Here is a 21,193-nt window from a genome sequence, read left to right on the forward strand (position 1 = left end):
AAACGTGACCGTCTATGCTTTTAGAATGATTTGGGAGCTCTGTGCATTTGCTCTGCCATCTTAAAAAAGCGATGTTCAATTATCAAAGTATGTTTACGTTCTCAAGAAATACGGGTCTCTTTCAGAAAGTGACCTCTTAGAAGTCGTCAATAAATGACAGAGTATAATTATTTTCTAATAGATAATAGAATTAATTTATTTTAACGTCAATTTAAAAATGGCTGCTTGTACTAAGAATTAAGAGCAATAAGACTCTAATTTTTCTTTCGCAATTAGCTGTTATGCTAGTTGAATTGTTTTCTGTATAATCTTTATTGTGTACAATTGAAATATTTAGTTACGCATTCAACAAATAAACAACAAATGTAAGACAAATCATTTAAAAAATTAAATTTTGAAACATTAATAATAATTTTTCTGTTATACATAATATTATTAATGAATGATGAATTTATATTATATTATATATAAATCAAACTTTAAACTCCTATTCCTTTATAATAAATTGAAGAAAAGGAAGTGAATTAATTTTTAAAAACAAGACGAAAATTAAAAAAAAAAAAATTTGTCGTATACCTAGAATCTAAAAATAACGAATACTGAATTTATCGGCTCATATAATAATAAATGCGTATTCATATTGTAACAGAAATTTTGTTAGAAGTCTAGCATATGTATAGTTATTTGTAATCTTTTAAAACTGTCGTAACATGATGCATATTTATCATTATCGTGAACCAAAACAGTATGCTTTACATCCTTACAAATATGCGTGATAGATTTTAATATTTATTTCTGCATATACTTAAGTTTCCCAGAGACATGAAAGCAAGTTAAGCAAATTTTTGTTGCATTAAGCAGACTTAAGTCTTAAGTTCTCTGTTAGCTAGTGTAAAATAATTTCGGATTTTATGAGCCTTCCAGAATTATTAGCAAAATAATGGAAATGTCTTTACAAAGTGTTTTGTAAGCAAACAGCAAATGTACACTGAGCAGTGATCAACTGATATATTTCTTAAATGATTTGGTTTAGTTGATTATGACAAAACACACTGGCACTATATGCCTAAAAGGAAAAATGCCTTCGTAGAGAACTTTTAAGGAAAGCCGTCTCGTATGGTTCGTGGTAAGCTGGCTTGTAAGCAGGTACGTGGAAAAAACCACGAAAACGCCCATGAAGCCAGCCCTTTCGCCTGAGATCGAACTCAGGTCGGAAATGCCACTGTTCAGCGATTTTACCGCTCGAACGCTGGTGGGCCATTTCTTAAATGAATGAAGCTATACTCATAATATTATGAAATAACACCGATTGAAATATTTAGTGCTTCACTATTATCTCTAATAAAGTAACATAAAAATTTTTCTACCTTTTCTAAATTTCTAAATTTCTTTTACGTTCTTTATTAATTCGTACTTAACCTATACATGTGCAAATGTGTTTATCGATCATATTGTTAAGTGTAAAAAGCAATTTGACATTTATCATATAGCATTCCTTGTCTCAACAAAGAGTTTTTGGAAAGGGGGTAAATCGGGGAAAATTCACATTTTCGTCATTAGCGGTTCTGATGATAGAAATGGGGGGAAGCAGCGACCAAAACAACGAATAACGGACAAATAACAAAATCTAATCTTTAATGCAGTCTCCCACTTTCTGTATTGTATTTGGGAAAGTTTTATGGTCATTATGAAAAGTGAATATTTGATATGGATACCACGACTTCCTTCTACGACTATTTAAATTATGCTTATTTTTGCTGCACTTCATTTAAACTTATTTCCTCGAATTATTCTAACTTAATTAAGCGATACCCGAAGGAAAGTTACAAATGGCATCAAAGATTGCAAATTTTGAAATTAAATTTCTCGGCCAATCTTTGTCCTACGGAACTCAAACTTCTTGTATTTTTATTTTTTCATAATGAGTATAAACTTTGGCAGATATAAATATAGGAACCAGAAGACAACATTAAAATTTAGATTTCATAATTTGTCCAAAATTAATTCTTTTTAAAATTTGACATTGACAAAATATGAATATTTTTGTCATTTAACATACTTCTGCATTTTTGTTGCACCGTATTTAAACTTGCTTCCTCGAGTTATTCTAATTAATTCACCAGACCCTCAAGGCAAGCTGAAAATTACATCAAAAACTGCAAATTTTTAAATAAAATATGCCGATCAATTTTTGTCGTATGGAAGTCAAACATCTTTTTTTTTTTTTTTTTTTTTTTGTCATAACGAGTATAAAATTTTCCCAAATATAAGTATATGAATAGAGAGACAGCATTAAAAGATAGATTTCTTTATCTGCTCAGAATTTATTTTATTTTAATTTGACATTGCAAATCATGAATATTTTCATGAGTTAAAGCACTTCTGTAATTGGGAATGTATGACTACGACCAACGATTGCGAAAATAAAAGCCAGGTCAGGGAGGCGAGAATATATATATAGTTCATGTTATCTTTCTACTTTCATTATATATGTGTGTGTGTGTGTGTGTGTGTGCAGGGGCGTAGCTAAAGAGAGGCAAGGGGGGGCATCTGTCACCGGGTTCAGAATCAAAGGGGCGCCAAACTGATGTTACGACATTTTAGAATTAAATGTTTTCCATCCTTGCAAGCAGAAGGGGGCGCGAAATCTTCAGTTGTCCCTGGGCGCTGAAAACCCTAGCTACGACTCTGTGTGTGTGTGTGTACGTTTGGTATTATTGATTGCAATAAAAAAAGGAGGTGCACGTCTAGATGTTATAATAATCCTATATACAAAATTTCAACGTTCTACGACTAATAGTTTCTAAGTTATGCATACATGAATACGTACGTACAGACGTCATGAAAAAAATTCTTTTCAAATTCATCTAACAACCATTTTGGAAGAAAGAATCTTTATTACGTTCGTACGTACACATGTCACACACACACACACACACACCAAAAAAAAAAAAAAAAATCATTTAAATGAATTCGGGAGTGGTCAAAGTGGACTTCCGTGCGGCAAAAATTGACCATGTTATTTAATTTCAAGATTTGGATCTTTTGATGTCATTTTTAACTTGCCTTGTGAGATCAGTTATTATATTAGATTAATTCACTGAAAAACGTTTAAATGAAGTGCAGCAAAAAATGTGTGCAATTTAAAAGGCTCTACAAGGATGCCGTGTGTGGTGTTTACATCAGATCTTTGTTAGTTAGTAACAGATTAGATATGACAGAATAATATCTTGGGGGTTTTCGAATGAAAAGTGAAACAATGCAAAATTAATGTTTCGAGACTAACAGCATTTTTGGGCTAATATTTTTCCCCAAACTTGCAAGATATGAATCACATTAGAATCATCACTTTAGTCTCTTTCATAAGAAACTATCATCACTTATCAGTTTCCTCCTCAGAATTCAATAATGTTTGCTGTCCCAATTTAATATAATTCCAATAAAGTTTTTAAAACATAAAATAAAAGTCTAGAACTATGAAATAAACTATGAAATGTTTCTAAACATCGAAATAAAAATGTCAAGTAAGCAAGGGTATTTGAGAATGAAAATAAAACATGTGGATAATGCAAAATCAACATGAAAAAATATTATTTATTAGTATTATTATCTAATGAATAGAAAGAAAGTTTCAGAAAGTATATATCATAATAGAATACTATGATCTCAATTATCCCCACCCACCCTGTTAAATTCAGAAGAGGAAAAGATCTGTTATATCACGCTTTTGGCTTCAAGGTTTATCCTCAGTGTTGTGGATTCCTCCACAAGAAAGGCCGACAAAGGAAGGGCTTGAGCTGGAGACGCCAGTAAAAATCAAACCATTAAATTGGGAATAAAAGATCCTTTTTCTCTTCTGAGTATGTTATAGAGAGTAAGTTTTCTCTTTCCTTAATGAGAAATGAACCACGGGGTTCTTCCTCAGGGGTAGGAGCGCTTTGAAAAAAAGCTTTCTATGTATGAAATTGTCGGAAAGCCTTTCGTCCTAAGAGGAGGTAAACGGATACGACGGCTTTGTTAAAGAAAAAAAAAAAAAAAAAAAAGATTTAGCACTGTCTTCAGTTATTGTTTAATCGGACCTTGGACTATAGAACCTTGCTCTGTCTCGATATTACATTGCTCTAAGAGCAAACAGAAGAATAGACAAACCTATTATTGATTAGTATTACCATCTAATGAATGAAAAGAAAGTAAAAATCTCACAGACAACAAACAGTACGTATCACTAGAGTACTATGATCCTAATTATCCTCACCTACCCTGATATGTCGCGAATTTGGCTTCAAGGGTTTTTTTTCTGAGCAGGAGCGCCAGTAAGAATTAAACAATTAGATTGCGAATAAAAGAAAAATATCCCTTTTCTCTTCTGAGTATTTCAACAGAGAGTAACTTTGCTCCTCCGTTAATGAGAAGTTGACCATAGGGTTGTTCTTGGAGTCAGGAGTACTTTGAAAAAAGCTTCTTATGTGTAAAATTGTCAAATGGCCTCTCGTCGTAAGAGGAGGTAAACGGATACGGCAACCTTGTTAAAAAAAAAAAAAAAACTTGATCTAACGTTGGCGTCAGTTATTGTTTAATCGGATCTTACTCTGTCTCCATATTACATTACTCTAACAGCAAACAGAAGAATAGACAAACCTATTATTTTCAAAGAGACATTTTGTCAGAACGGGAATCACTGAGAATTTCCCACGGCAAACGAAAAGAGGAAAATTTTAGCCCCTCGCTTTTAGGCATGGAGGTAGGAAAGGGAGGAGGGGCCATTCCGCGCTAGAAGTGAAGCACTGCTTTGACGCTTGGGTCACCAGACGGGGTGTTCTTTGTTTACATTCAGAAGCTCGCTTGACAAGATTCTGATAGTATTTCGACACACGACAGTTCCATAGAAATCGAAAAAGGGACACTCTCGCATGAAAAAAACATTCATAGTGTGATGGATAATAGCAGTTTGTATAGTTTACTGACATTTACGCAAAAATCTTGGTTATTTTTCGATAACTAACAACAGCGATTTTGATTATGAATTTGTTTTATAAAATTCTAAGCTGTTGCACTACAAAAATATAGATTTTAAGAAAATTGCTAAAAGAGATCTGCCAAAATTTATTTTCTAGAATATTTGAAAATTTTGAAACTTGATGGCTAAATGTAAATATAAAATTATGTATGTTAAAATATTTGTAATTAGGCACATAGGTCAGATTAAGTTTTTATTAAATAGAGTAACCCATGCAAGGGCTATCTGCCTAAAGAGAGAGATGCCATCGTGGAGGAATTTTGAAGAAAAACTGACCTTTGAGTGGGTATTAAAAATAATACTTATAATTTTCATTCAAATTATATTCATATATATTTTTTATGTAAAACTTTCGGGTGTATGCTAAATTAGTGTAAATTACTTTACACGAAAAATATAGTGAATGCACAGAAATTAAAGATTTGCACATGCCGTAAATGATAAATAGGAAATATGTATGGGTATTTATGCATGTGCTTGCAAAAAGCATGTATCTGCCTTTGACAAAATACTTAAATATTCATTAAATTATTTATAAATGTATTTGAAATGAAGAATTTATTCACTTATAAACAACTGTGAAAGTACTGTGAAGAAATCTAATGATTAAATGTATCTAATTTATAATGATTATAAATGTTATCTAAATATATAATAACCTTAATATTGAATTGTAAACATAAATTGAAATCCTGTTGACAAATACGTTATAAAACTATTTAAGCAAGAATTGTTCGTATTGGAAAGCAATCTCTTAAAAGGTATTGTAAAGCAAATGCTATGAGATGCGCACTTAAGAACGTAATAAAGAGTTTTGGAATATGTATTGTTGAAATGAAGGGTTAAAAAAAAAAAAAAAAAAAAATTCTGATAAGTATAATTAAAAGAATTATTCCCTTTACATTTTATAATAACTCAGTTACAAGTTTTAAATAATACTTAAAAAAAAAAAAACTTATTTTATTCCCTTTCAGAAATGTTCAGAGAAAGTCAAATACTATTTAATACCTATTTAATTATTAATTATTCGGAATTAGCGAAATACTTTAATAATTCTCTAATTTAAAATGAACCGAATAGAGCATTAATTATAAATTGACTTACATTTTTCGATTTAAAAGAAGCCAAAAAATCATGTCATATTTAAGAAAGTATTTTAGGAAGAAGCTCTATAAATAGAAAAGAAATAATGCATAATTTTAATATTAATAATACAATAAACTTTGATCTTAATTTTTGTACCTTAACCGAATAAAATCAAATTACCGTAATTTTTTTTTCTAATTTAATTAACGAAAACTTGTGAAAATATTTCATTCAAATTAAACCATTCTGAGAAAACTGTCCTGTGAAAAGTATAGCATTTAATTCCGTTCAGAATGAAATGTTGTTTAAAAATATGTTGTTTTCACATACTTAGGACTCTGAAGTGTTGTAGAAAAAGAAAATATATACATTTATATGTATATTTGCGACGTAATTACAAAATATTTACACCCGAACGCGTCAAATCCCATAGAACTCAATGGTAAATGACCCAATGTTTTGGTCACCACGTAGGGATCGCCGGTGCTTCAGACCAGGGTACAGAGAAACTTGTTTAGGGCGACTCCTTCTTACTTCCTACCTCCATGCTTTTAGGACACTGTGAAGATTTGCACGACGCCTAATTTTAATTTCTGCGTGGTTATAATTGGCCTAGAGTAGATTGTGATAAACTGGAATTCGCCAATTAAATTCAAGTGAGGCGTGGTGTGTCAGAAGATGACTTTTAATATATAATTAGGTCGGGAGTTAAATAGGGAAAAATTTCGTCGAAAAGAGTTTTTAGTCTGAGTTTTTCTTTCTTTTTTTTTTTTTTCTTCCTGTATTTGCTTTGGAGACTTGAAAATGAAATGTTGCTTTACCTTGAAAAGTGAGGAAAATAGGAAGATTTTGGGAAAATGATGCCTGTCCTTTTGCTTGGGCCTTGAGTTAGAAAATTGAAAAAATCGCAAGAAATATAGTTTTTAAAGATGGTGAAATGGGCTTCTCTTCCTTTTTGCTTTACGAAATGAGTTTTGGACTGGTAAAGTTTCCTGTCCGAATGATTACAGATGGTTTGCAGATATTCAATAAATGACTTAAGGTGAGATGACTTAGATTAGACTGATTCATAGAGGCTCCTGTTTTATCATGTCATGTTTTATTGACTTTAAGATGGATTGTACTTGTTTATAGACTTTTAAGTCAAGACGGAGAGAAAAAGATTGTGAAGGAGAGTTCCAGCTGAAAATCGACTGAGCGATAAAAGTTCCTGACCGCGGTGAACCAGCCTTACAATTAAAGACTGACTGTATGAGTCGATGATTATATAGGACTTAATATAAAAATTCATCCATAGCCTGACTCTTAGTGTATTACCTTTGAGAGCTGAGAAATTTGATTTTATTGATTGTGTGGGAACAAAGTCTGAAAAGGTATGTACAATTTTTCCTCTTACTTTTAGTGATCTATATATAAACTATTATTGATATTTTAATATGTATTAAAGAGTTAAATCCGAGATTAAGGAAATGTTTCTATTCCTATATTTATTGTGATCTTAAGGTGTTAATATGTTATTTAGGACTCTATACATAAAAATGAATAATTTATAACTAGGATATGTGGCTATTTAAGAATATGTTTTCTGTCCACTACAACACAATAACGTACTGTTAATTGTATATTATTTATCAAAGTGTTGTAATGTTGCGGTTATGCTAACTTTCAATGTTCCCGTAAGGAACTGTAAATTGTAGATGTGAAAGAACCTTTTGTTAATTATTTCCAGTTGTAATTGATTATTTAATTATTCATTCGGAAAAAGTGATTTAATATGTTTCACAATTTTGTGACTGATATTTTTCACCCCAAAAATTCACCATAATATTAGTCCCTAATTACCAGACTGAATATGATTTGCAAGTTAAATGTAAATCTGAGTGGACAGGTAAAATTAATTTATGGTTAGTTTAATTAATTACAAATAATTTTATGAAGATTATTGTGTTGTGTATGAATATTCGACTGAAAATTAGTTATTTATTTACTTAATTTAATGAAAGTTCGTTACCTAATTATTCAGTTCATCCATTGTTAAAACGTGTTCATTCATTGTTATGACTATTGCTATAACTTGTGTATTGTTTGCAAGTACTTATTTTTATTACGAGTGCATATTGGATTGAACTTTAGAACTGACCTATTTAAATATCGAATCGAATCATCTCATTAGAAACAAGTACCTAACTTTATGGTTGTTCGCTTGTATTAATTTAGGTTGAGCATTTGTAGTGATGAAGTAGTGCGAAGAGCGCCGCCAAAATAAGCGATAAACATTAGAGTCTCATCATAATTGGAGAGAGCGTTGACTGTTTAAATATGTTACTGAAAACTAGGAATTTACTTATTCAATCCATTGCATTAGTGGTTTATAACTTATGTATATGTGTTTTAGCTATTGTTTAATGATTTTTGCTTTAGTTGTTTGGTACTGAGTTGTTCTCAAAAACATTGCAAGAAAGTTAAGTACAAATTATATTTAGAAATATGTATTGGTGCTATGTGGGTTCAGAAACTTAAGAAATGGGAAGAGTTATACAAAAAGATGTACTCGGGGTAACAAGCGAGGATCGTTTCAGTCGTGTTTTCGGCTTTGATCCATTAGAGTCCACAGTTTTCAGGCTCCGACTCAGATTGTTATTTTTAAAATTTTATAGATAGAGTTAACCTTATAGATTCGCATATCGGGTAATCTGACTCAGAAACTTTGATGGCCAAAGAATAACATTAACAGGAGAAGTCGTGAGTTTCATTCGCAATAATCCCAGATTACGAAGAAAAACGGATTTAAAATTTGTGTTAGAATCTCTTAAACATAGATTTTCTACCACTCAAAATTTGCATTCGCTTTACAGAGCCTTGATCTAAGCCTTTCAGAAGCTTCGGGAATCAGTTTGACAAAATGCAGCTCGCGTCGAAGCTTTATCGTATAACACTGTAATCTTGGATAGACAAAAAGATCCAATTTCAGAAGCACACCGTCTGGAGTTGTTATTGTCAGTTTTTACACAAGGACTGTTCCCCCATCTCAAGAGGCTGTTGCTTCTCCAAAATCACAAGTCCTTCTCATTACGCCCACCAGCGGCCGAGCGGTAAAATCGCTGAACACTGGTATTTCCGATCTGGGTTCGATTTCAGGCGAATGGGCTGGCTGCATGAGCGTTTTCGTGGTTTTCCTTATGTGTAACGTGTATACAAGCCATTTTACCTTAAAAAGGCCTCCCCTAGGCAGACTGCCCTCAAAAGCTTTCCCATAATTAAAATAAATCCAAATAAGTAGGAGAAGATTTTGAAAGTTGGAGAAGTGATTTTGATCTATCACATTTACCCACAGCTCAGAAGGAAAAGCTGCAAGATCCATTGAGTCGTTATAGACATATCTTTAACCTTATCGGTATTGGAATTGTCGAGATGTCTAGCTATTCTTCATAACATTAAGTTACGCGACAGCGTTTCAGCGCGTCAAAGTGCCATGTCACCTGAGGGATAAATTAAATAGACAGATCTCAGACATCATTAGGGAAAGCACTTCTGCTTATAGTGCCCGAAAATACCCACAAATTAGTCACAGATTTCAGGAAGCTAACGAAAAGACGGTGGAAGATAGTTTCTCCCTTCCGAACACATTATGGTTAATGAAAGGATTGGGGGGCTGTTTGAATTATCCTCGACTTTAGGTTTCTTTCAGATGAAGATGCACCCGTCGGGCATCTTCAAATATAGGTTTTCGCTGCCACAGGACATTAAGAATGGTCTCGAGTGGTGTTCGGTCTTAAAAACGCTTCGAGTTCCTATCCTTTCAGCGCTTAATGGACACTGTCCGGCTTGTTCCCATTACAAATAAGAATTTATATTGACAATAATATTGTAAATAGTTCAAAAGCATTGAGAATTATTTAGAAAAACTGAAAATTTTTCTTTGACTGGTTAAATATGCATAGCCACAAACCAACAAATGCAAATTCTTATAGCTCACTGTGAAGTATATGGGATATAAATTGTCCAAAGGAATTATACAACCGGACGATAGGAATCTAAGAGTGGTTCAAAAATATAAGCTCCCTTCAAACAAAAAGGAAGTTAGAAGATTTTTGAGATTAATTGGGTGTTATCGTAAATTTATTCTAAATTTTGCTTAAAGAGACTTCTGACGAAACTGACTTAAAAAAAGGGAAAATTTAAATGGTTAGAAGATGTTCAACATGCCTTTGATACCTTTAAAGCGGAACTCTTAAAGAAACCAACTCTTTAGTTTTTTTTATATATTATTTAAAACATGTAAGAGTTATTTTAACATGTAAGGGAATATTTCTTTTAATTATACTTATCAGATTTTTTTTCTACCTTTAATTTCAACAATACATATTCTAAAACTCTTTTTTTTACTACTTTCTTAAGTACGCATCTCATAGAATTTACTTTACAATACCTTTTAACAGATTGCTTTCCTGTACGATTTCCTGTACGAAAAATTCTTGCTTAAATAGTTTTATAAGCGGATTTGTCAACAGGATTTCAATTTATTTGTACATTTCAATGTTAAGGTTATTATAAATTTAGATGCATTGAATAATTAGATTTTTTCACAGTAACTTTCACAGGAGTTTGTGAATGAAAAAATCCTTAATTTCAAACACATTTATAAATAATTTGATAAATATTTACGTATTTTGTTAAAGGCAGATACATGCATTTTGCAAGCATTTGCATAAATACCCATACATATTTCATATTTTTCATTTCCGGCATGTATAAATCTTCTGTGCATTCACTATATTTTTCGAGTAAAGTAATTGACAATAATTTAGCATAAACCCGAAATTTTTACATAAGAAATATGTATAGATATAATTTGAATGAAAATTACATGCGTTATTTTTAATACCCACTCAAAGATCAGATTTTCTTCGAAACCCAAAGTGATTATTTTTCAATTATATAAAAATAAAATGATGAGTTCAAAATGAGCAACTATAAAGCCTGTTCTCTAAAAATTTTTAAAAAGTACACGTTATAATGATATGTGAATAACAAAAAAGTTTATTTTATTTAAAAAAATTTGGCGTTTGGAGCGTAAAATAAAAGCAGCGAATACTCTATCAAGGGTATCAGAAGGCGTATACAGTTTTAAAGGTAACGTAAGGTATTTTTCATTCTTTAAGCAGGCCCACCAGCGGACGAGCGGAAAAGTCGCTGAACAGTGGTAGTTCGGTCCGAGGCTCGAATCCCGCAAATGGGCTGGCTGCATGGGCGTTTTCGTGGTTTTCCCCATGCGTAACGTGTATACGAGCCAGTTTCCCTTAGAAAGTCCTCCACGAAGGCATCCCTTCCCTTAGGCAGATAGCCCTCGAGGCTTTGCCATAATCGCACACACACATTCTTTAAGAAGAACATTTTTGCTAAAATCTATATTTTTGTACTTCAACAGCTTACAATTTTATAAAACAAATTTATAATCAAAATCGCTGTTGTTAGTTATCGAAAAATAACCAAGATGTGATTTTTGCTTAAATGTCATTAAACTGTACAAATTTCTATTATCCATCACACAATGAATGTTTATTTTATGCGAAAGTGTTCCGTTTTTTGATTTGTATGGAACTGTCGTGTGTCGAAATACTATCAAAGCGCTGTCAAGGAAGCTTCTGAATGTAAACACCCCCCCCCCCCGATCTGGAGAAAGAAGCCTCGGAGCAGTGCTTCACTTGTAGTGCAGAGTTCCTTCCTTTCTTACCTAGATGGGTTTTGCACTGCGGGGGGGGGGAACTCTCCTTATCAGTGAGTGGAATCTGAATGGGGCCTTTGTTTATTGTCCTGAACTGTGCTTAGTTAATGAAAACGTCATTATATATTTTCTCAAGGTAACGAAAATTTTATGGTCAAGGAAAATAGAGCGGTTTTTGAACTAATCAGAAGTTTATGATGGCTGAAAGGAAAGTAAAATATAAACAAACGCTTAAGGATCAATATCGTGTGTAATCAATAAAAATTAGGGTTTATGAATTTCTGATGGCATATAAAAGTAATTTGTTACGTTATATGTTAAAGTTTTTATTGTGTTGTGTCTAGAACCAAAACTATTGTGTAAAATGAAAATTAAGATTAGTTTAGTAATATTATTGCTCTTAAAAATTACTTTAAAGATTACATGGAAGAAATTAGATGCTTATTCATATTTTCATTACTGACTCACGCAGTACCAGCCAATAAGATGTATTTCCTTAAGTGTAATACTGTTGTCATTAAATATCGGTATCAACGTAAGGAAATATTCTAGATTTTAAGATTTTAATTTAAGTTAAACAGTAATTATCAGATAGACTATTTTTGAATAAAATTTTAATAGCTTCCTGAAGGGATGTTAGAAAGTATATACAATCGTAATTAAAAATATAAATAATAATACTATTCAAAAAAATTTTGCTTAAGTATAACGAAGATTAAATTAATAATCTTCACAGACATTTCAAATCGAAGTGTTAAAAAAATAACTTACATAGACTCGTTATCAGGCCTAAATATCATCAGGCTTACCTATTTTAGCAATAATAATAGGAACATAATTTAATACAGTATCTGAAAGAGAAAATATTGAGTGATGGAGACCGTTGGCTCAAGTACAAGGTAGGTGTAAGGCCTATACAAGATACAGGTAGTCAAATTGAGGATCGATCTTACGACCTTCAGTCTCTAGCCAATATATAGCTTGGCGCACGTTCACTTCTTACGATTCTGAGTTTCATTATGCAAATATAAGTAATTTATTTTAAGACTGACTGAATGAGATTTTATTGATTTCAACTTATATAGACTGCATTTATTATTTATATTTGATACTTATTTTCACTAACATTTTTAACGAGCTTTTATTATTTTATGTTACAGTGCAATCTATAATGGATAGGAAGAGAAGTCGGCTATGGAGGTTTTTTACACAGGCTACCGATGAGAAGGCAAAATGTGATATTTGCCACTCGCTATATTCAGTAAAAGGTGGCTCAACAACAAATTTAAAAAAACACCTCATAAAAAAACACAGGTCAACTTACGAAAACGTCATTCTATGCTCCATGTCGGATACAATAATTCAAGAAGTTCCTGTGTCATCAACATCAGCAGCAAGTACTGAACATATTAATCATTCAATAGAACTGATATCTCAAACAAATTTAAAACAAACGACGCTGAGTACTTTCCTTAAACGCCCCGTAAGTGTAGTACGGGAAAAAAAAATAAGTGACTTAATTTTTAATATGATAGTCAAAGACCTACAGCCTTTTTCTGTCGTTGAAGATACTGGTTTTAAAGAGCTAATTAATTATTTAGAACCTGGTTACAAATTACCTTCAAGGTACACATTTAGTAATACCTTCCTGGACGCTCAGTACCTTGAAGTCCAAAGCAGATTAAAAGAAGAATTGCAGAGTGCAAACTTTGTATCAATTACGACCGATGCTTGGACTTCGCGAGCAGCGACTTCACATCAGGCCGTTACTGCCCATTATATATTAAATTGGGAGCTGAAGTATGCACTATTGGGCTGTTTTGAATGTCATGAGCGACATAGAGCCGAATATATAAAGAAGGAATTATGTAACTTGCTGTCCCATTGGAATTTACAAAATAAAATATTTGTCTGCGTAACAGACAATGCAGTAAATATGAAAGCAGGCATACGGTTGGCCAATTTTGAACATTTGCCTTGTGTCGCGCATACGCTTAATTTAATTGTGCGTGCAGGACTTCAGGGCGCTGAACTAGATTGCCTCATAAAAAAAATAAAAACCATCGTGGAGCATTTTCACAGAAGTCCGTTGGCAACGAAAAAATTTGCTGAGGTGCAAAAGCAGCTGAGGCCTGGCGAAAAGCCTCTTAAATTAAAAATGGACATAGTGACCAGATGGAACAGCACCCTGGATATGCTAGAAAGAATGTGTATCCTTCAGGAGCCTCTAGAAGCGGCCCTTGGACTCCTACACAATCCAGTTGCAAATCTGTCAGAAAGTGACTGGCAGGCTCTTCCAGATGTAATTAAAATTTTAAGACCATTTAAGCAGCTAACCGAAGAAATGTCGTCTGAAAATAAGGTTACTGTTTCAATGGTCTTAGCTGCGACTGAAAGTGTAATTAGCATGTTTGAAAATTTAAATTTAAATATTAATACAGAAATTGGAAAAAATCTATCTAATAAAATAATAACAGAATTCAAATACAGGTTCAAAAATTGTTATAGAAACCCAATATTATCTAAAGCAGCACTATTAGACCCGCGGTTTAAGAAGTTGGCATTCAGACTAGCTGATGAATCAAATTATGAGTGTGCTAAAACTCTGCTGAAAACTGAACTTGAAAAATATTTTAATGTTGACAAACAGCAGACAGTGCAATCAAATAAAGTCACTCCAGCAATATTCACTGACACTAACGAGGACTCAATATGGAAAGACTTTGATGCAAGAGTGACATCAAACTCCGTCTCAAACTCAACTGTATCCAGCATCGTCACTATGAGGCAATATTTTGAGGAACGCATTCTTTCTAGGAATGAGTGCCCATTAAAATGGTGGCAGGCGCGGGCATTACTCTACCCCGAACTTTCAATTTTAGCAGAGAAATATTTATCGATCATGGCTACCTCGGGACCATCCGAAAGAACGTTTTCGAAATCGGGGCAAATACAAAGTGAAAAACGTTGTTCCATTCAACCAAAACGAATGGAAAAAGTTTTATTTTTAAACATGAACAAAAGATTACTTCGCTAAAAATAATATGAAATTGTTCTTTCTGTAATGCTTAATTTAATTATTTTTGTAAGTTTTTTAAAATGTGCATAAAATGTTTCATAGTTTTTTTAATTTTTAATGTTCATATATAATTTTCCTAATGTTGTCGAATCGAATGTCATTTAAAACAATGTTAGGAATTGTTATGATCGACCTGAACAAACATAATGCTTTACATATCATATTATAATCATAATCATTGATTTATCAATAGGCCAACATAAAAAGGGATCTGAATAAGAATAACAAAACAAGAATAGTTCAAAATACAGAAATGTGTAAAATATGTATAATATGTAATATTTATATGTACAAAGTTTGCTAAAACCAACCGGTAATTGAAGAAACTGACCCAGTCAGAATAAGACACTGCCGGAGACTACTCTTGGTGAGCAGTTTTTTATATCAACAAGTTAAGGGGTTGGTTTTTATTCGTCTCTCACTCAAATGCCTCTTTATGTATCTGAGTTGATATTATCATTTTTATTTAGAAATAAATGACTTAATAATGTATAATTTTCTGTAATAATTTTCTAGATTTTATTCTCAGAAAAGATACCGAAGTGAATAAAAAATCTGTAGAATACTCATGTGAAATGGGTAATAAAATTCTGGAGATCAAAAGAAAGAAATGCATTTGTAAATAAATTAGTGTATGTTGTTTACGGTGTTGTATCTCAAAAAATAAAACAAAACAAAAATGTTCATTGCATGTTTTTTCAGGACTATCAATCCGGCTCCGCGAAAGATTTTTTAAAATAATTTTATAAAATTTAAAATAAGCAAGGTAACATGCACATTAACTATTTTATATAACAACCAATCTATGAATACATTGCCTGTCATGTATGTTCTTTATATATTTTAAACATTATATATAATTATTTCTAAATTTACAGTGTGTAAAATAATATAGCATTCTATTAAAAAATTTGTTGCTGTACTTTTTAGGAGAATAAAGGTTTCATATGTTATCTTTACCAACTTTCATAATAGTATTCTATGTTTGTTCTTAGAAATTTTCAGCAGAGATATTATATTTTGCACACGGTGTCATATGTATAATCACAAAATACAACCTGAAGTAAGAATATTTCAAGTATTTGTTTCTTATATACAAATAAGTAGTTTTGTATTAATTTAATATTTCACACTCAATTTATTAACAAATTAATTAAATTTTATAATGGTTCTTAGAAAGCAACCTTAAACCAAGCAAAATAGACTTTAGACCATTTAACACATTATATATTCTGAAAACATAACATTAGTGTAACCATTGTAAAGCAGTAAATTAATGTTAATTATGTAACTAAGTGCATAGTTATTCTCAAATACGCACCTATTTGTGATAAAGTAGATAGTATAATGAATTGAATGATGATAGTTTATTAAATCTGCTTGAGAAAAAGCAATTATAAAAAATCATATTTATATAGTTATTCTACTACTATGAATAATTCTTCTAAAGGAAAGAAAATGCAACTGCCAAATCAGTTTTGAAATGAAAAAATACCAATGATGATACATCATGTAATCGTAACTTTATCCAAAGATATTGCTGCAAAGTAAAGTGGAAATCGTTCTATAAAACAGACAAACAGCTTTCAGACTCCGACAAATTGTTACCATTTTTCATAATTAGTGTTCATCAGCAGTTGAATGGATAATACTGTAGAGCACTGGTAGTTTAACTCATTGCATGCAGGTATATCTTGCCAAGCCATAAATCAACCTTTCACTTACAAGAAGAATTTAACAAAGCTCGCCTACTTGGCCTCACAAGTTCATCCGCACACAATGTGCTAATAACGCAAAATCAGAACTTAAGTAAATAACAAATAAGTCTAAATTAATTAGCTAACAAGCTAGACCAAAATTCTAACTACTGCCGCAAATAAATTAATCTTCGGCTGTAGAGACCAAAGCAAAGATATCAAGTGGACAGAAGAACGCTGGTAGAGTAGAGAGTCGCGCAATGCCGACTCTGTATTCATTTAAGTCATATAACTGCTGTGTTTATCTCACGACTTTCGAGTTATGGTTTGAATTTAGTATATAATCATGTATTCATTATTATATTATTTTTTATATTACCTTAAAAAAATATTTATATGTGAGCTATTAAGAGTGTTGTGATAATGTACTAGTAGCTCACGATCGACCTCGTTCTAGATATGACTACCTGAACAGACAAAGTTTTCTTACGTTTATTTCAAGAATAAAGATATAACAGTAAATAAATTGAGAAGACGAATGCGGATCTGATTGGGAACTAGCGCAAAATAGTTTTGACTGGAGTGTCTACCTTTGAGGAAGATTGAATTTTGATTAATTGCACGATACATGAAAACTATCAGCCTAGCAGAAGATTTGTATTCGTAGAATGCTGTTTACCGGAAAGAGAATAATCTTCCCGTTATGCATATGGAAAATCTCGAGTTGCGAGTCTTTTACTTAAGTTACTTTGCATGAAAATATGCAAATTTTTTCGATGCAAGGAATTTTAAGCTATTTCTGCTTTAAATGTAGGCAGACGAAAAGAAATTTTTAGCATACTAACTTATTATTTAGGGCTTTAATCAAAATAATATTCGTCTAGTAATTTTTTTCCCCAGTGAGTGACTAATTTTCGGTATTCAGGAAATGTTACATTGCACTAATCAAATAGTTCAATTCTCCCCCAGCTCAAAAAGTATCTATAATAACCATTCTCGAAATATTACTCTGCAGTAATCGCGTTTGACATTGAATAGAGAGAATATGGGAATGAAAAACAAATAATGCCTCGTTATTGCATAAAAGTTAACTTTGTTTTATATGTATGTGGAAATTTTATATATGAAAAGGATGTTACTATTCTTATTTATTGTAAGAATTGTTGTGTTTCTTATCAACGCTTATGATCTAAAATCGCTTACATATGTAAATAAATCATCAAAATATGTAAATTAAGCAATAACTGATTTAAAATTAAAAGATAATAATAAAAAATACAAGAATCTAAACAAGGTATTTTAACAATAATGAAACTCATTTAAAAAAATAGTTTACTAACTGTAGATATCAGAGTAAGTTAAAGATAAGAAAACAGAAGTAATGAAGACTTAGATAGAGTTAAAAAAAAATCCTCCATCTCTCTCTCTCCATCTAGCACACGGGCTGAGATTAGGACAATGGGGGAGAATTGGACGAAAGGACTACGTAACCAAATTTCCATCCACACACTAGTACTATTTCCAGCATTCTCTATATTCTCATTAGTGGAGCTTTGATTGTTTTCCTTTCTTCATTGGTATGCCGTAAAAATCATGGTCTTTGTTTCTATCATCCTTTGAGTCATTATATTATTTGCTCATTCAGAGCCTAAATTTAGCAAATGCTCGGCTGAGCTTTAGTTCTTGCGAAATTGTAATTTCATCCACATCCCCAATTAAGAGGAAGATTTTCCGGTTTCCTCCTGTGATTAAAATCGTACCGGTTTATTCGCTGCTATCCCTCATCCCCTCTTTAGACACCCCTACTGACAATTTATTTCCCATTTCGTCCACTGCTTTTCAACACCCCCTCATCAATACCCCTACTCACGGACGGGGGACTTTCCCCCAATTCAACCCCCCTTTCAAAAAGTCGTTCTTGAGAGGCACATTTCTTGACATAGGGAACATTACATAGCAAATGTCAACTATGTACCAAACATCGATACACACATTTGCAAATATACAAATGAAGTAGGAATCAAGAAAAAAAGAAATGTTTAAAAAGTAAGAAAATATTTGTGTTACCTTTTTTTAGGGATAACAGAAAGCTCAAAATTTGTCAATCAGTACTATTTCATAATGCAATAAGCACAGTTTTATTCATTTAAGAAAATTTTTAGTAATTCGCTGCTCAGTGTAAACTGTTGTTAAACTTAAAAACACTTGAAAAAAAGTCATCATATGTGCGTTCGGCGCGCACACACATACTAGTTGGTTTGGTTTGTTACACTAGAGCTGTCTTAAGAGGAGCACACTAGAGCCCACTAGAGCTGTCTTAAGAGGAGGGGTGCCTTCGTGGAGGGACTTTCTAAGGGAAACTGGCTCGCATACACGTTACACATGGAAAAAACTACGAAAACGTTCATGCAGCCAGTCCGTCCACCGAGATTCGAGCCCCGCACAAAACTACCAGTGTTCAGCGACTTTATCGCTCGGGCCCTTATTGGCCCTCACACATACAAGAAAAAAGTAGATGATTTATGCTGAAAAAAATATTCTGAAAAAGGAACTGCGTTTTTTAACCGTTTACATCTGTTGTGCCGAAATAAAAATGTAATCAAAAACAATTTTTTGTATTCGAACGAACTTTATTGTGTGCACATGAATTATTATTATAACAACGTATGAAAGGATATAAGTTGAGAAAAGATTTCGAAGAAAATAATTTTCATTTTTAACTAGGAGCTTCGCTGCCAGCCTTCGTCTGGCTTTTAAATGTACCGGAAAAATGGCTGAAGGGAACACCAAATGTTAAATTTAAAAACTGCGTAGAATTTTACTCTGCAGAACAACTTCATAAAAAAAAGTTACTACGTATAACAAAATTACAAAGAAATAAACAATATCCTTTAATACAAATATTAATTATCCTAATAAATAAATTAACCAACTTCCCTTTGCAAAATCTTAAGAACTCAAATGGTATAAAGGAGGTTAAGAACTTTATTTCCTAAAAAAATCACTCAAAACTTTTCAATATCTTAAAAACTGTGAAATGAGCACTATATAACATAAAAGAATACAAAAAACCAAAAATTCTGAAAATCAAAGTATAATTAATGATATTTTATCTTATATTTTCAAGAGAAAAAAATTACAATGAAATAAGCTATATCCCTTAATAAAAATATTAATTATCCTAATAAAAAATTATTCAACTTTTCGTTGAAGGGAAAAAATCATGCGGAACGTTTCAATATCTTACAAACAATGAAATAAACAAAAAAAAAAAAAAAAAAAAAATCCGCGCGGAATTTTACTCTGCAGGGCAAAATAAAAATGTATTATATATATATATAAATGACAATGAAATATGCCAATCTCTTAAAAACGATGAAATACCATAAAAAATACGATGAAAAATTGTTGCCAAACCCATATTTCTAAAAAAAATGAAACAATTTAAAATGATGCGATTTCATCAAAAATCTATCAACAACAATAAGACAGGAAAATTGTTGCCAAAATCACATTTTTAAAGATCTGAGAAGTGTACTCGGAAGCTTCATTTAAAAAAATTTTTAAAAATACAATATATTATTATTTTTCCAAAATTCTTTTGCAAAAGCAGTTGCAAGGATGAAAGTTTAATGTTTCCAAAAATCAAAGAAAAATAAACTGTACATTTAAAGAAAAAAAAAAAAAAAAAAAACCTTTTTATAAAAAATCCGGTTGAAATGGTGTTAAGCTCCCTTTGTTAAATAAATTCGTACTGAATCGATTTATTGAAAGACGAATTTATTTTAAGTTCGTAAAATAGCTAAGTGCCTACGTTTCATGACGATGTGAAAATGGAGTGTGTAGAGTAAAATCTCGCTTTCCTATAGCCCATTATGTCTCAAAATGACGCGATTTCGTCACAAAACATAAAATAAAATAAATTCTAATTCTAATTTCGAAAAAACTGCTTCGAGGTGCACTGGATCTTAACTAGATGCACTTACTATGTGCCAAATTTCGTAGCCGTGGGTCTATTAGCTTATGCGCAGCGCGAACGAAAGACACACACACAGACACTTTCTTTTATTATATGTAGAGATTTTTTCAAAAAGAGATATCATATTAATTTCCAAATAATTTAAATCTGCTGTGCTGAAATAAAAATTTAATAGAGAATATTTTTTGTGTTTGTTTATTGTATATGTAGGATTTACTATTATTACGTGTGTGTGTGCCTGTCTCAAAGTAAATATTTCAGTTATGTATAATAAAAAGTATAAAAAAAGAATTAAACTCGCACAACAGCTAATTGCGAAAGAAAAATTAGAGCCATAAATCGCTCATTTTTTTAAAATTACATTAATTCCATTATCTATTAGAAAATAATTATTGCAAATCATCTATTTAAACGACATCTCTAAGAGGTCACTTTCTAAGGAATCTGTATTTTTGAGAACATAAACAAACATTGGTAGTGAACATCACATTTTTAAGACCACCACATGTAAGATGCTCTAAAAGCATGAATGGTTGCATTTAAAGAGGACCCATTACTTTTAATAAAGAATGTAACTTTAATCTTAATTAAACATGTTTTTGGTGTGTGT

The 21,193-nt window shown here is 31.8% G+C and overlaps 1 protein-coding gene across 1 annotated transcript; it reads left to right on the forward strand.

The window, feature by feature from the left end:
- The first annotated feature begins 13,173 nt into the window (after positions 1–13,173).
- Positions 13,174–14,865, forward strand: LOC146994501 (E3 SUMO-protein ligase ZBED1-like). The gene is made up of 2 exons (XM_085826390.1): positions 13,174–14,237; positions 14,319–14,865. Exons 1-2 carry the CDS (start codon positions 13,174–13,176, stop codon positions 14,863–14,865), a joined length of 1,611 nt encoding a protein of 536 aa, XP_085682516.1.
- Positions 14,866–21,193: the final 6,328 nt, after the last annotated feature.

Source organism: Stegodyphus dumicola, chromosome 11 (assembly GCF_044657685.1).
Source record: "Stegodyphus dumicola isolate Sdum_Otavi_A_Nest chromosome 11, ASM4465768v1".
Classification (NCBI taxonomy): domain Eukaryota; kingdom Metazoa; phylum Arthropoda; class Arachnida; order Araneae; family Eresidae; genus Stegodyphus; species Stegodyphus dumicola.